The sequence below is a fragment of the Cololabis saira genome, chromosome 5 (assembly GCF_033807715.1).
Source record: "Cololabis saira isolate AMF1-May2022 chromosome 5, fColSai1.1, whole genome shotgun sequence".
Taxonomy (NCBI): Eukaryota; Metazoa; Chordata; class Actinopteri; order Beloniformes; family Belonidae; genus Cololabis; species Cololabis saira.
In genome coordinates this window covers 21593906-21610195 of record NC_084591.1, presented here as the reverse complement: position 1 = coordinate 21610195, position 16290 = coordinate 21593906, and the positions used below count along the sequence as shown (strand labels likewise).

Genomic DNA, 16290 nt, shown 5'->3' with positions numbered 1-16290 from the left:
CTTCAAACTTCAATCTTCCCATCCACCAAACAACAGTTAAAGCAGTTTGGCATCGGCAGAGAAAATCTGGCAAATGTTTTTGTGGATGCAACACACATCCTCAGTTCTGCTGCTCATCCCACAAATGCATGTTCCTCACAAATGTGTTTCCATTTAAAAAGGGAAATAAACAGGTTTTCATCTGTATAAGATTTACTGCCAAGAAGCATTGTTACAACAAATACAAATTATTTACCAAATACAAATGTCCTTACTTTTTGTGCCAGGTTTACACACACACACACACACACACACACACACACACACACACACACACACACACACACACACACACCCCATTGATTTGCTAGTTGAATTGTGTCTCTGTAAGTCAGACTAACCCTCTTATCCCCTTAACACTACCAAAAATAATTGCACCTTTCCACTACAGAGATGACCTAGTTTATGGTACAACTCAAACTCCAGCAGGGAAATCTTTAGGCCTTCAATACTGACTTGCTTCCAAAAATAATGTGACAATGAGTGAGCAAAACCAATCTCGTACTAGCAGTTGACAAATTGATGCACTTGTATTTTTTCTTTTTTGGTGTACCCCCCTTTCTTGAAGGCTGTTATCATACCTGTGTGTAATTGAGAATCTTGTACACGGATTCAGAAACAAAGAGGATCTTGCCACGGTCGCACCCAACCACGAACAGGAAGCCATCAGAAGCCTGCATTCATTACAGAAAACATTAGCAATCACGATCCAAGAGATTTTCTTTTTGACACACATGTTGAAAAAAATTTGATAAATGAAAGATATGGAGACAAAATCCATATTTAATCTTTTTTTATTTTACCTAGTTATTATAATATGTAAAACCAGCCATGTTTTCGACAAAAGCAGAAGTTTCAAGTTTTGAGTGTCGTCATAAACTCAGAAATAAATCAGAAATGCCTCACCCTTAATATCAAATGCTTCAGCTCATCATCTGAGAGGAAGGAAGGCTTGTAGTTTGCCTCTGTGTACGGGTTGGCCGCACCTGAACGTGACAGAAAACACACAGCTCACAATCTCACATCTGACATGATATTTCACAAACATGCAAGAGTCCCACGCAGTTGAAATCACTGGCTTTTATAACCAATTTCCCATCCCTTCATCTGTTTTGGAACAAGTTGTTCTCTTAGAACCTTCTAATGTTTTAACCGATGAGGTTAAAAGATGAGGTCAAACAACCTCATCTTTGGGGTTGTTTGACCTCAACAACATTATTTCAATGTTGTCGAAAGCAAAATGTTTGTTGCTTTCATTCAACCGCAACAAAAATGTAAACAACGAAGATGTATTCTGCTCTATTATCAAATTGTCCTCCTTAGATATCATGTCCCCCTCAATCTTTGATTGTGAATGCTGCCAAGCATTATTTTCATCACTGATCTATATTCCAGACAGAGAAAAATAAACATCTACACTTTTTAGCAGCCTAATGCTTAACTAAGTAAAATAAATACATGTTTTTTTCTTTGAGAAGAAAGCAGACAGGCATGTTCAAATAAATAAAAATATGTTTGACATTTGATCAAAACTTTAAACTTTTATCTTGCCATGCATAAGTGGATACCACAACCTGGTCATCTTAGCATTTTTTAACATTTTTAATCTTAAATAAATAACTTATTGTTGAGGATTTTATAAAATAGTGATTGACAGTTTTACTATAACATTTCTCTCCCAGTATTCAGCGTGATCCTGACCTCTGAGTGTCTTCATGTGCTGGACAGCCATGCGCAGGACCGTGAGCTTGTCCAGCTTGCGGGACATGGCGTTACAGGTGGGAACCAGCGATGCCAGCTCGTCGATGAAGCTGTTCATCTTGTCCCTGCGACGCTTCTCGATCTGGCTGTGAGCCTCTCTGTAGAGCAGCAAGCAGTACACATCTTACTGAATTTGAAAATACATTTTGTTTCACTGCTGATTTCTTGCTCTATTAAGAAAAAAACTATAAGAACTAGCAAAATGAAAGAAAAATGACAGCTCATTATTGACAGTCTGAGGAGGCTTTCACTCGTACAGAATTCTGTACTTTTGAACTGAACTCTCGTTTGTCTTTCTGCTTGGTGGGTTTCATTTCATCTTAGTATGAACACAGTAACCATACTCGGGTGCTAACTGCAGTAACTGGACTCTGAACCTTGTTGCGCACAGAATAAAAGGAGACCAACATCCGGGACAGAGGCTGTATCTGCTTCCAAATGGCCGGTGCAGTTCAACTGAAATATGAAACCGGCACACATCAAAGCTGCACTTGATTCTTTGATTTCAAGCCATCTTTGTTGTTAGGAGCTATTTTGGTATTATAATTAATTAAAGGCGTCAGAACCACCGGTATTCTTCAGTAGATCGTCATTTGTTGCTGAAACACTAGACCTGGGGATATTCTGGCTTGTTCATTCATATCCAAGGTTTTTACGGATCTCTCTGGTATTTTCTTACTCATATTCAACAAAAAACACATGGCTTTGGAAATCTGTTAGTTATGCTAAAAGAATATATGCCAGACGAGCCATCCAATCAGGGTGTGACCTTTTCCAGGTATCTTTTATAAAAGGCATTAGTGGGTCTGATATGGAAACATCACCATCATCTAGTCAACAGATCTTAAAAGTAGGTCAAACACATGACATTCCACATTATATTTTTAACAAAAACTAAATCTAATAGAGGCAGTGGGAGGAAAATGTAAGTATACCCCAATAATCAATAAACTTGTAGAACCACCTATTGCATTAGATTCTGTACAGCTCTCATGCGGTCCCAGCACCGTATTTTAAATCAGGTTTAGGTCTGGACTTTGACTAGATCATTACAACACTTTTATTCTTCTCTTTTTGCAGCTATTCTGTTTTAGATTGGCAATCATTGTCCAGTTGGATGACCCCGTTTCAGCCAAACCTTTCTCCGTCAGACACATGGACTCGCATTTGCCTCTCGAGTACTGCGTTATACAAGAGTTCATGGTCGACTTCATGAATGTAAAATCTCCAGGTTCTGTGGCTGCAAGTCCAGCCCAAATTGTCACCTCTCCACCACCGTGCTTCATAACAGCTCTGACGTTTGTGTGGCCAAACATTTTCACACTGATCTAATTTTCCAAATGTCCTTGCTCCAGAATTAATTGTCCACAAGTTTTGTTGTTTTTTCTTTTATCTAACAGCCACTTTTTTTAACTTTATGTGCATATTCCATACTACTTCCAACTTTTGATGATTTAGGTTGCATCTTATTATCCTCAAACAGAAAATTTTCTGTACCCAATGAGAATAAGTGACATTTTTAAACGTACAAGAGACAATAGAGAGAAAAACAAAGTTTTTATACCTGGCATTCTTAATCCTGCCCTGTTGGTCACTGAAAAGAGAAAAAGAGATATCAAAAAAGACGGAAATCTGAGTCACAGAAAAGTGCACATTTTAGACATTTAAAAAGGGTGAAGAGGGGGAAGGGTGAGGAGGAAGGAAATGGGGCCAAACGTAACTTCACAAGTTCTGTAACAGCGTCAAAGATTACACAACGAGGGCAATGCAGGGTTTAATTTAAGTGTAGAGTCCGGTGACTGCTGTTGTTCAAAAGTGACGTACTTTAAACCTCCTCACATGCAAAGTTATGCAAAAGTGTAACAATGAGGGGAATTCACAGCCCACATTCCACTTAACTGTGTCAAAATACAGAATGGCTTTTTATACTCTAGATCTGAACAGATTCAAATAATTATGAATAGTTAAATAAAACTTAAACGGGTCACAGGAAAGATTCTGCTTCTTAACCAAAACAGGTAAATTGAAAGCCACTTGTGCTCACAACATCACATATTTCCTCAACTATTGCACCTCATGCAACATTTGTTCCATGTCAGATCCAGCCGCGGATAACATTCAACTGACAAATGTCATCAATTCTTATTTCTGTGCTTCTTAAAATGCATCATTAGCAGAAGCAACGCTACTGCAAGGTTTCAAATAAGGTCTCTAATCGTCACAGCTCAGTGCTGAAAATCTAAGGAAATATTCAGCAAGCATGAATATCGGTCATAAAATGCTGCAACGCTTTAATATCAGAGATAGAGTTCTGAATGACAAAATGCGTCTCAATGAAGTTCTAGATAATGCCCACTAATAAAGTGCTTTAAATCATATTGCTTGTAAGTGGTAAAAAAAAAAAAAAAAAGGGATGAGTCACTCTTTTAAGCTGGAATCAACAGATTTGAATAAAAATTGCTGAAGCATATGGTTTCTTACCTGCCCAGTTTATCTTTATCTGGGTCCATGTCACTAGGAAAGAAAATAAATTAGACTAATTTGAACAAATATCCACAGCACTCAAGAATAACAAAAAAAAATGTTTTAAAATGGGGTTCAAAGCACTGAGTAGGATTGCTTTTCAGGCTATTAAATAATTAATGGTGTCAAATCAAGTGTGGGTCATTGGCATTTCAGATCGATTCATCAAGTTTCTAAATCTATTAACATGGAGTCATGTTTGAACTTACTCAAATGAGAAGCCATCAATTCTGAAAAGAACAAAAAAAACAAAAATGTATTAATCAATTTCTGTCATCGAGGTATTAAAAAAAAAAAGATAATTTACAATGTGTAAGGTACAAATGGACACTGCCGTCAATGTTAAACGTTGTTAAGCCAGGGGCATGGTTTATAAACACTAAGGCTGATCATGAACAGACAAATTAACTACAGAAAATCTGAAGATATTTCTGTTCATTATTATATGCAAATCAAAAAAAAATTTTTTTTTGCCTTCTTTTTGTTTATTTTGGCTCCATTTTAACATTTTCTTTTAAAATTCCTTTATTTCATCCCCTTTATTCATTTTCCCTCTTTGTTCATTTCTTTCTAAGCTCATGTTTCAAATGATTTGAAATAATGAGGCTACCTCTTATGAAAATGAAAAAAAAAAAAAAAGTAATCACTTATCCATATATGATAATCAATCTGTTTTTTTATGGACGTGTGGTCTCCTTACTGGTAGTCAGTGGTGCTGCCCTTCCTCTTGCGGGTGTAGTCCATGCCAGGGGTGCTGATGGAGCTGGAGATGAGGTCAGTGGAGCCGGGGGACATGAAGTCAGTCATTGTAGACGAGATGTCCATCCGTTGGTCTGCCATCAGGTCATCTTCAAACACAACGCAGACGGTTTAGCACTTTATTGTTCTCTACCATTCCTTCAATCATTATTTATAAGGATGACACAGAAGGGTCCACATGTGAGCTCAATGGACAACACGCTGACAACAACACAATGTTTTTCTACTGTTTGGATAACCTACACAGAAAAGTGGGTATATTAAGGTTAAAGATTTCAGTAGCGTCTCGAAATCATACATACTGTTTAAAAAAAAAATAAATGTTTCCCCCTCCATGTCTGGCAGTAAAGTTGAGGGAACTTTTTGTTTAGGGTCAGTTAAATTGTCTTTTTTTTTTTTCCTGTAATGTCAGAAAAACTGGGAAAAATGAATTTTAAATAAAACAGCTCAACTGTAGCCTTAATAAGCTTGGAGAAATCCGCATCATGATGCTTTCTCGCATCATTCATGTTAACTCGAGGGACACCTGTGGGTACATTTTAAGGTTACACCAGATTTTAGTGGGCAGCTACACATCAAGACATAGATCTTAACTTTTGGAGATGTTTTAAAAAATTAAACTTTGCGTCATAATCAAATGCTTCCATCGCAGGCCTCAGAACATCCTCCCAGTTCTGAAGCATCATGTAGCAGCATCATGTTGAGATATTTTGCTGTAGGAGAGACTGTTGCATATCAGACAATAACCACAATCCTATAGAAAATGTGTTGTAACGCTGAAAAGGAGAGTGTGAGGAAGAAGGTCCACAAACTTGAGTTGGCCAAAATCCCTGCAGACGTTGTGAGAACTTGTGGAGGACTACCCAAAACATCTGACTCAAGTTGGACAGTTCAGATATCTATCAAATACTAACCAAGTGTATAGAAACTTCTGACTTTAAAGTAAGCAAGAAGACCCTAATTTATTCTGACATTTAAAAATAAAAGAAACAGAGAAACAGAGAATAAACAGAGAATCCTAACTGACCTACAACAGAAAATGTCCTGTCAAATTTACATTTAGACATGGAGGGAGGGAAAAAATCTTGGGCCTTTTTTTTTTTTTTTTTTTTTTTTTTTTTAAAAGGGCTTGTAAACTTTTGTTTGCAGTTTTATCTGGCTTGCACTACAACCTCTAAGGAGTTCTAACAGCAACAACCTCATCGATTCATTTACACCACAGACAGAACAAAAAGGCGACCCTTTAGAAGCCTGAACAAAAACATAAATCATTTCTTAACATTTGTTAAATAGCAACAAAAAAGTATTTTGCAACCATCTGCATCAACAGATGAGGAAAGATCAGAACACATTGTGTCTCGACTGTTCTTGTGAAAATTAACTGAATCACTTAAAATAAAATGTCGGACATAAAGGGATTTCCCTCCAGAATCCATAAGTGAGCTAGACAATACATTCATTTAGAAGAACCGATTATTTCAATGGGTGACAGTTCACATATGTAAATAAATAGCTGACTGATTAGTCATCTTTTCTGTACTGACAGCAGAACTGGGTGACAAGAAAACCCTGCGAAGGTTCAAGGTTGAGATCATAAAAGGCCTCTGCATAACTGTTTAGTATAAGATTTGCAAGTCACTAAGCACTAATAATCATTAAAAATAAATATACACAACAAAAAAAACTAAAACCAAACACTTAAAGCCAGAGCATACTCACTACAGATGTTCATCACAGCCTCTGTGTTAAAATCATCTCCTTCCATCCACTCTTGAGCCCTCAACTGTTGACACACAAAAAACAAAAAACTCCTTTCAGACATGACACATGAAAATCAGACACATTTAGATGTATAACATTTACATTACTGTTGCTTACGACTTCCTGCAGACATGGTTGTAACAGTGACAGGTCAATACACCAAAGTCAGGTATGAAACCAGTCACCATCTTGCTCTCCCACAGCAATACATGACTTTTCCATAACAATTAACTTGCTATGGTTCTATAAAATCAGTTTAAATATGAGTTTGTGTTTATGTAAAAATCTTTAGATTCAAAACTTTCTGATCGAGTTATTTAAAAAATGATGATGGACGGGAGCAGTTGATGATGATATTGTCAAAGGGCACAAAACTTTGTGGTGATGTCTGAATGAACACCTTGATGCTCATATGTTCAGCTGCCAGTAGATAGGAGGAAGTGTGAAATTTATAGGTCAACTGTGGAGTCAGAATAGACAGGAAGCGATGCTTGTCAGTGATTGTACAGAAGTAGTTTATATCAGGGTTATAAATGAAGCAAATGTGGGTCACACTGCATCAGCTGCGTGACACATGTACAGTAAAAGTAGGTGGGTGGAACGTGCATGTCCGTGACTCAACTTTTTATTTTCAGCTGAGTCACAGACATGTATTGAATACGGACATGTATTCAAATAGGGCCTCTGGTGTTAAATATGACTGTTTTATTTAGATTAACCTCATTCTACATTGACAACACTATTCACGAGTGCAAGTCTACTTGAATTAATTTCCTTCAAAAAAATGTATCATTTCGGAGGAGTTTTTAAACTCAAATGATCACAAGGCTGACATTATTCATAACACAGGCAAGGGTTTTACATTATTTCCCCTCTGAACAGGTGAGGCCAACACCTTATGGGATATAATGTACCGATAAAAACAGTGAAGAGGGCTGAGGAACGTGGCATGCACACAAAAATTCAAACTGAACCTTGGAGTAAACATCTCAAAGCAGTGTAGCAGGTTAATCCACCAAGACCTTTACAATCTAGTGCTTAAGTCCTTAAAAGGTCCCACTGCATGTAAAACCAGGCTTAGCATGGCATGGTTAATGATTGTTTGGCAAGATAGCTGGACAGAGAAACTCAAATGCTATCATCTACCTATCTAGCTATTAACCACCTTAACCCTCTGGCCCTTCCTGATCGACCCAGAGCTGGTCGCGGGGCATCAGCAAGGAAATGTGCCTGGTGGGGATCAGGTAAGGTGCTGTGAGGGGACCGAGGACAGTTACAAGAAGGCCTCGCTCAGGGGCTGACACTCAGATGTTGAGATATTCCAACCATACTGGCATCACAATAACCAAAACCTGAAAGTACTAAACAATAAACTATAAACCCAATTCAGAGTCCTTTAGCATGTGGCTAATTTGCCTCTCTTGAACACAATCTACTGTAAACACCATCATTTTGAGTTTAAGCTGCAACTAAGCTTGACATTGAACCCAATTTCATAAAGACAATATGTCAAATAGCAGTTGTAAAAAAAAGTAGTAGTAGTCATAGGAAATATCAAGAGCCGCAGAAAAAAAGCAAGCATTCATCTTAAATGACTTACGCATTTAATGAGCTTGAAAAGACTTACTACCCTGAAACATTTCTGAACTCAACGCCCGATTCATCATCAGAGATAGACTCAAACATATTAGGCTGAACACCAGATACCCCCATAGATCGAGTGACAATCAGTATTAACCATAAATACGTAGTTTCGCTGTAAACCATCCAATCAGTGCGCAACTCATTCATACTGCGACTGCCTATCAGTGCGCAGCCTACTTGACTACTAATGAGCACAGCAAAAGAGTTTCTTTTTATTAGAGGGCCATTCACAGGGATTGCATTATGGCTTGTAAAATGAATGGCAATCTTTGGTCAAGGCAACATTATTTTTCTCTATTTTGACCTCAGAAAACTAGCACAGTCAATAACTGCACTCAGTGGGACCTTTAAGGCGAGGCAAGATTATCTGTATACCACATTTCATGTACAAGACATTTCAATGTAAAGTTTAAAAGCAGAAATTAGACAGATAGATGTGAGTTAAAAAGAATTAAATGACATACAAGAAATATGCACTATAAATAAAAGGTTATAGTGCCAACAAACAATGATTAGCATCATTTTTGCACTCTGATTCTTATTGTTTCATAGTAGAAGGCAAGTTTTTAAACCAAATACAACGACTTAACTTACAAACATGTTAGGATATGGAGGTTTTCTAGTCATATTACACTAAGATGATGCTTTAAAGTGCTCTGCCATCAGTTGCAGTGATCTTGGCAAGGGGCATCTACTAACTTGCAGCAGCACTTCCAGCACCATCTTTAGATTGAGCCTGTGGGTTTTTAAGAAAAAAAATGCACCTCAACATGTTTTGCTGACTTTGTAACACTGAGGCTCCTTCTCTGTTAATCTGTTCTTCCTTGGCTTTAGTAGATGTTTTATTTCTCCTCTGAAAGGCTTATTCTGTTCTGACTGACCGGGGGAGTTTCAGGCCTTTAAGCTGTTTGGTTTTTCATATTTTGTGAGTCATGAATTCATATGTGACTCATCGACCAACCCAACGTGTGTCATTGGGGTCTTTGACAGCTACATCCCAGAAAAACTCCCAATCACTCAATAAGAACTAAAGTATTTTGGATGAGAAATGAAATGTCTTGAAAACTCAAGAAAAGAAAACACGTCTCCAAATCACACACCCAGGATCACCCTGGATGACATCCTTCCCTCTTTGGAAATGCTTAGCAAAGACTCAGTGACATTATCTTAAACGTTCAGCTTTAAACATTACACAAACACAAAGTACTAAACTGAGGCAGCACTGAATTCTGCTCTGAATAATAATCCATAGTCCATAGTTTTACTGTCGACATCCAGCTTCTGCTTTCTGGTACTAATATTTTCAGGTGAACCCAGTTTGGTTGTTTCAATGACGATAGATACTAGTTAGTGACAATAACTCCCATTAGAAGTATGAGTGTTACCCTTCAACAAGAAATTCTAATTATCCTTTTTAAGGACAACCAATTTGATCATTTAGACCAAACATTTGCAAACCGCCATCTCGCCGACTGAAGCACCGTGCTTGTTATTTCAGAAAATACTGACTTAGTGGTGTGTATCTTATCACATTGTTACTTTTAGTTAGCTGCCCTGCCTGAGCGTCAAGGAGGCAAGCACATAAAAAAGATCCCAACTTGCTATGTAGGGACCAACAAACCAGCAGCATTATCTACCATGAACTCCCATTACTCAGTTGTTAGGAATAATATGTGAAATAAGACTGAAATGGTCCCAGGAATTTTAAAACGTGCAAATTCTGCAATTCCAAGTACTTCCAATACGAAAGGTATATTTCAACAACTATTTCATTGTTAATTTTAAACTTCCATAGGAAATAGTAAGTAACATCCATATTCAATATAATAAAGAGGGAGTTAATTTATAGAGAAAAAAAAAAAACCCAATAAACTGATATTGAACTTGGAGTTTGGCTCAAACTGGAATAAGGTGGAGGGATTGGGGGGTATGTTTTTAATGCAAAACATCATTGTTCATTCTGTAGTTTTCCCATTGTATTGGCACTCTCCAAACGTATTTTATTCTAAATCTAGTGGTATGACAAGTGCTAAATAAAAAAAGAAAGAAAGAAAGAAAGAAAGGCAGCTCGATTGACCCAGCACTGTTTACGTTTTCTACTTTATTGAAGCTCTCAAATGAGTCACACTGACGCCCAAGATTCACGGGCTCAAATTTGCCTCCGAAATATGAGTCAGAACCTCCTACACGTGGAGAGAAGAACTGCTTCGGTACCTGGATAGGAAACTGGATCAGGCCTGTTGGACTGGCCTGGTATCGTCCGGATCAGCCTGGTCTGCTCCGTTTTGATGTGGTCTCGGTTTGGTTTGATTCAGCTTGACCTAGTTTCATCCGCTTTGATGTGGTCTGCCTTGATATGATCTAATCCTCAAGCAGCTGGCGCAATCTGTCCACCTCTGCAAAGAAAGGGACAAACAAAAACAAAAAATGCATCAATCAAATGTAAAGATGAAGATGTAAACAATAAAATAAAGTAGAATCAAGTCAGAAATAAGTTATATTCATACAAGTACGCAACATAACATGGATTGCTTTTTGCACAACTGCTACATCAAAGCACTTCAATACTTTTTAATGATTCCCCCAGAAAAGCAGCAGCTTGCTCTCTACTTTCATTCAGGAAGAGCACTAAAATGAAAAATAAAACTGCTTTAAAAAAAAAAAACGTACCAGTGATGTGCAAATAACCTTGTAATATGAAGAAGCTCCATGAGGACGCCAACAAAATATGACTTTTTTAGCTTTCTCATTTTAAAAGATTGTTGAAAGACAACGATAAAAGGGACCAAAGTGTGAACTGCTGTCAGCTCAAGTGGTTCTGAGAATAGATACTAGCATAATAGAAGTTGGAGCTTCCTAATTCACCCAACACTAGTTTTCAAGGATTTCTAGAAATAATTAAATATACATAATAGAGTCCCAGACAAGCCATCAGTATTTACATTACTTGCTGCACTGAGGAGGTGGTTTGTTCCACTCTTACTAATATGATGGAGGAAAAACAAGATACGAGTGCTGTTTCATTCTCCTCTTCAGCTGGGATTGTGGCTGCATCTCAGATCAGCGTACATGGGGAAGAGATTTATAATAGATCTCCAAGTTGTAAACTTTTTTTTTTCCTTGTAAGATAACATGGATTCCCATAAGCTAAAGGGTTCCTTACATTCTGAAGAATTGATACGTTGCTATCTTAGGTTGCTAAAATCTTCAGTAAGTTGCATCAATCACAACACTCTAAAATCCATTTCGTGTTAAGGTTGTCAATGGATTACAGAGCAAGAATTATTTAATATCACATACACTTGAGATATGTGCAGAGCAGCGACTTCTGTCCAAATAAGTCATATCCAGATAAAATCAGCAGCATTGGTTCACCTGATTGAGGTCATTGTGTGTGTGTGTGTGTGTGTGTGTGTGTGTGTGTGTGTGTGTGTGTGTGTGTGTGTGTGTGTGTGTGTGTGTGTGTGTGTGTGTGCACTGCGCAGTGGTTTTCACAGAGACGCTGTGGAGAAAATATGGCAGTTGTTTCAAGAATTCTGCAATCTGCTTGCAGGTGAGAGTTGTGCAGATGGTTCTCGTCAAACTAGTTGTGCTACCACTTTGCTTAATTAAAGTTTAGAAAAGCAGTAAGTATCTAATTCTTGAATACACAAAATAAAAAAAATAAAATAAAAAACCAACTAATGACTAAAAGTACAACTGTTGTGGTTGGGAAGACTTGCTTTCATAGGTAACCTAGATTCCAGAAACACAAGATGAGGTGTTGATTCCTGTGCGGCACATACAAATGGTGGATTGACGGTGAATGGTGGACTTGAAGGAGATTACCGGGAAGAATTAAATTTACGGGATGCATCGTCAGTAGTGTTCTTACATATTTATTTGTTGTAGCAGTACTTTTACTTTATGAAAAAAATCTTTAAAAGAGTGAATAAAACAACCTTCACTTTAATGTGTGCTCAAGACACATAGTTAAAGAGCAAGACAATAAGGTTCCTTGTCAGGGAAAGCTTGTCTAGTGGTTTTTTTTATTTTGTTTTTAAACTGGAGCAAAGCCCCTGCCTAAGAGAAAACCACCAGATCGTGATTGAACACTGAAAGGAACTGGTGCTGGAGAGAAAACTGGGTCACTCAGTCTCTATGCTCTCAAACCAGCCAGCCTCAATTTCCATCCACCACCTACCCTTACCTCATCAGTGAGTCAGCAAACCATTCAGCTTCTTTTCTCTGTCCTACACTCGACACCCACTCAGTCAGAAAGCAAACAAGCAAAACCTGTTAATGAACCAAGGAAACATCCAGACAGCAAGTTCACAGTCAAATCTCTTCAACACTTCCACGGTAACCAGGGATAAAGACTGCTTTGGAAAGTTGGAAATGATTAAACTAATACCAATGGCAAGATAAAGGTGTCATAATTCTAAACTAAGAGTGCAAGTATGGATTTCAAACTATGATGTTAAGGACAATATGGTTTGGTAAGTATAGCAGCATGGCAAATGCATTAGTTTGATGAGTGCTATACAGAACTATAATGAACACAAGGTTCACCTGCAGCGTTGCAGCAGTGCTCGTTTAGTGCATTAGCAACATTCATAGCCATCATTTGAGTAACAAAAAAAAAAAAAAAAAAAAAAAGACTAACTGATCATCTGAAGTTGGGAAGACTTTTATTACTAAATTAAACGTGCAATGAATGCAATTTACTTTTACATGTCGTCCAACATTTCTGCAGGTTACAAGATTTTATGCATCCTTCTACCATTTGAAACTCAAAATTATTAAAATCATGTAAATGGCTGTGCTTTTTCCATTGGCATTGGATGGCAGTAAAAAACAGAATCCCATAAGCATTGGCTTATTTTTACCTCACAGGCATTACAAATTACCAGCACTAAGTGTGTTCTGTACTCAGTGAAAACATAAAAACCCAAAAGACATACATTTCAGGTATTTAGCTTTCCCATGATGCATTTACTGACCAAGAAGAGTTAAAATAAGGTAATAACAGTTTTTTCTTGTGAGAACATCCACTATTATTTTGTATGTACTAGTATGGGAGGAAATGTCCCAGATGGTGGTTCCGAAACTAAAAGCAACAACTTGCACATTTTTTTTAAAGCTTGAAAAAGCTTACAGCTGATTCAATTAATTGTTTGCTTAACCCTGATACTTCCACAGTAATGTCATTGTAAAATAGTTTAAGGAAGTAAATCGTGAGGAACTACAACGTTGATTACAAGACAACAACTGACTGAGGGAAGTAGTGAAAGAATAAACAAACTACAGACTGAAGGTTGTCCTTTAAAAAGACCATGCAAATCTTCCAAGAAGTTGGAAAACTAAAGCAACATTCGATTGGCAAGTGAATAATGGCAAACAAACAGATGAGAACAATGTGACAGCCATTATAGAGAGTAAGAAGAATTACTACATCAACAAACTCAGGACGCTACTGGTGTGAAAGCCAAACTTTGTAATGAAATATCAAGCATTAGTGGGCGTCTGTTCAGTTCTCTCTCTGTGAACACATTTTGTGTCCAACTACACAACATGTGTGGATATACAAGTTCAGAAATAGCCTTTGAGAAAAACTTGAGGTAAATAGCCATATGGCACTGTTGTCTTGGATATTGATGTCTGGTTCATTTGGTGAAAGCTCTTTGAGCAGGTTTCATGCACAACAATTAATGTGACATGTATGTTCCTCCCATGGAAGACAGTGATGTGTATCCATGTGGAACTAACAGCATCATCCATAAGCAACCATTGAAGAATCAGCCCATCGTGATGCTTCAAATCTGCTGCTGGAGCTGATTAATAGGTCAAAGCAAAAAAAAAAAAGTACATGGTACTTTTTTTTTTTTTTTAAATCCATATTACACTTGACAATCTGATAACCACATATGCTAAAACCAACCAACCAACCACAGCATCACTTTGCACATCTGAAAGAGTGTGTGATTAAAAACTGATTTACTTGGTTATTATGGGAATAATCCAACCACTACCGATTTTCAGTGGTTATTGAATTATGTATCGGCCTATTCATTTGTAAATAGCTCAGCTGGGGTTAAGCCTATGCCATCAATCTATTTTATCAATTCAGTCCAATAAATAGTTTAGGATGATGTTTGAAAAATCTGTTTTCTTTTAACATGGTCCTACGTCACTTTTTGTAAAGATTCATATCCGGCACTTTTTAATCCTCATATTGTACATTTCTGTTTATCCCTGTTATACATTTTACGTTATTCTATCTCTCAGTTTATGTCCATATATATTTGTTTGATTTAATATTTTTATTTTTATTCTTACTGTATTGCACCAATCACCACAACAAATTCCTTGTGTGTGTTGACAAACTTGGCAATAAACCCCCTTTCTGATTCTGATGGTCCAGTGTAAAGACGACAATAGGTTCTCACACTAGTTTATTTTGGAGAAGATAAATAAAATAGTGTAGAAATACAGTACACCTACAATTCACAATCTTCTGCCTCCTTAACGCAGTTTGAACTTCAGTTTATAAATCATTGACCCATCTATAGTAAAACAGGCTGCAAACCTGTTTGACTGTGACAAAACACAGATGATCCGTGGTGGAACTGGATCACTCCCTGATTCTTTTCATGTTATAAAATTTGCAGATTTCTGACTTAAAAAAAAAAGAAAAGAAATGTTTGGTGTAGATTCTGGCAAGCATATATTGGGCATGGCAAACATGCCCAGCAGGAGGAACCTGAAAAGCTTCTTCTAGTACGTAATTAAATTTAGATCTGTGCAATTATTCCAATTCTTAATCATGAATTCAATTTCATCACTTAACAAAAACAATGTAATTTGAGAAAAAAATATATTTAGCTACATATTTCGTCTTGTCTTCTGAAAATCTTGAGGCATACACGGACCAGTTGTTTGTGAGGGATTCCTCCCTTTTTTTGGTCTGTAACATAGTTTTAATTCATTTGATTTAAGTATTATCAAGGCCATGCTAGTGTTTCTGGCTAAAAAAATATTAAAAGATTAAAGGATTATTTTAGAGTTCTACTATAAATTCATGTGTTGGCATAAATATTTTTATTTAGAGTCCAATTTAGTGTGAAATTAAAGCATAGTGGAAATGTCAACATTTTCATAATAAGGCAAGGCAAGTTTATTTGTATAGCACAATTCAACAACAAAGTGATTCAAAGTGCTTTACAAACATTACTTTTGATAAGTTTGATACATTTAACAGGCCTCAAATATCAGTGGATAATTATGATTTCAAAGTTGTCCATAATAATTGTGATTTTTTTTTCTTCCCGTAATTGAGTAGCCCATATTGAATTTCTAGGGATGTGCACTTCAGGCCGTGGTGGAGGTTATGGGAAGAGGTACCCAAATGCAGGTGACATGACATTGCGTCAATAATAGAAGCATAAATGCTTTAATTAAGGATGGTGGACAAAACAGTCACAGTATGTAATTACTCCACAAGGACACAAGAGGAACATAACAATGCAGTGAGCATGACAACACATATGCAACTTCATCATACTGTCTTGCTGACAGGACAGAAGTCTGACCCTTGGGTCCTATTGAGCGTGGGAGCGCCACAGCACGACCTGCCTAACTAGCTGCTGTGAATCAAGCTGGTAGGAAATTAGACACAGGAATGGTAAAAAGAATGTGCCCAGTTTCACCAGAACACACCATGAGAGGGCACAGACTATTACATCTACATTACTTTAATCTGTGTTTTTTCCAGTTAGAACTATATCTGAACTAAGGCTGCAACTGCAATTATTGTGGTAATCA

General features: G+C 37.2%; 1 protein-coding gene across 3 annotated transcripts in view; it reads right to left on the bottom strand.

Moving 5' to 3' along the window:
• Positions 1 to 16290, bottom strand: part of bmal1a (basic helix-loop-helix ARNT like 1a) — a 38285-nt gene that overhangs the window by 12075 nt on the left and 9920 nt on the right. For 2 of the 3 annotated variants that reach the window (XM_061721199.1, XM_061721198.1), the window contains exons 2-10: positions 10702 to 10883; positions 6802 to 6865; positions 5024 to 5171; positions 4533 to 4553; positions 4282 to 4314; positions 3365 to 3394; positions 1741 to 1898; positions 946 to 1025; positions 621 to 713 (exon numbers count right to left, since the gene is read on the bottom strand). In XM_061721199.1, the coding sequence (XP_061577183.1) occupies positions 621 to 713; positions 946 to 1025; positions 1741 to 1898; positions 3365 to 3394; positions 4282 to 4314; positions 4533 to 4553; positions 5024 to 5171; positions 6802 to 6847 (609 nt within the window). In that variant the 5' untranslated portion in view covers positions 6848 to 6865; positions 10702 to 10883. The remainder of the gene's footprint in view (positions 1 to 620; positions 714 to 945; positions 1026 to 1740; positions 1899 to 3364; positions 3395 to 4281; positions 4315 to 4532; positions 4554 to 5023; positions 5172 to 6801; positions 6866 to 10701; positions 10884 to 16290) is intronic. The other variant, XM_061721200.1, reaches the window with a different exon arrangement.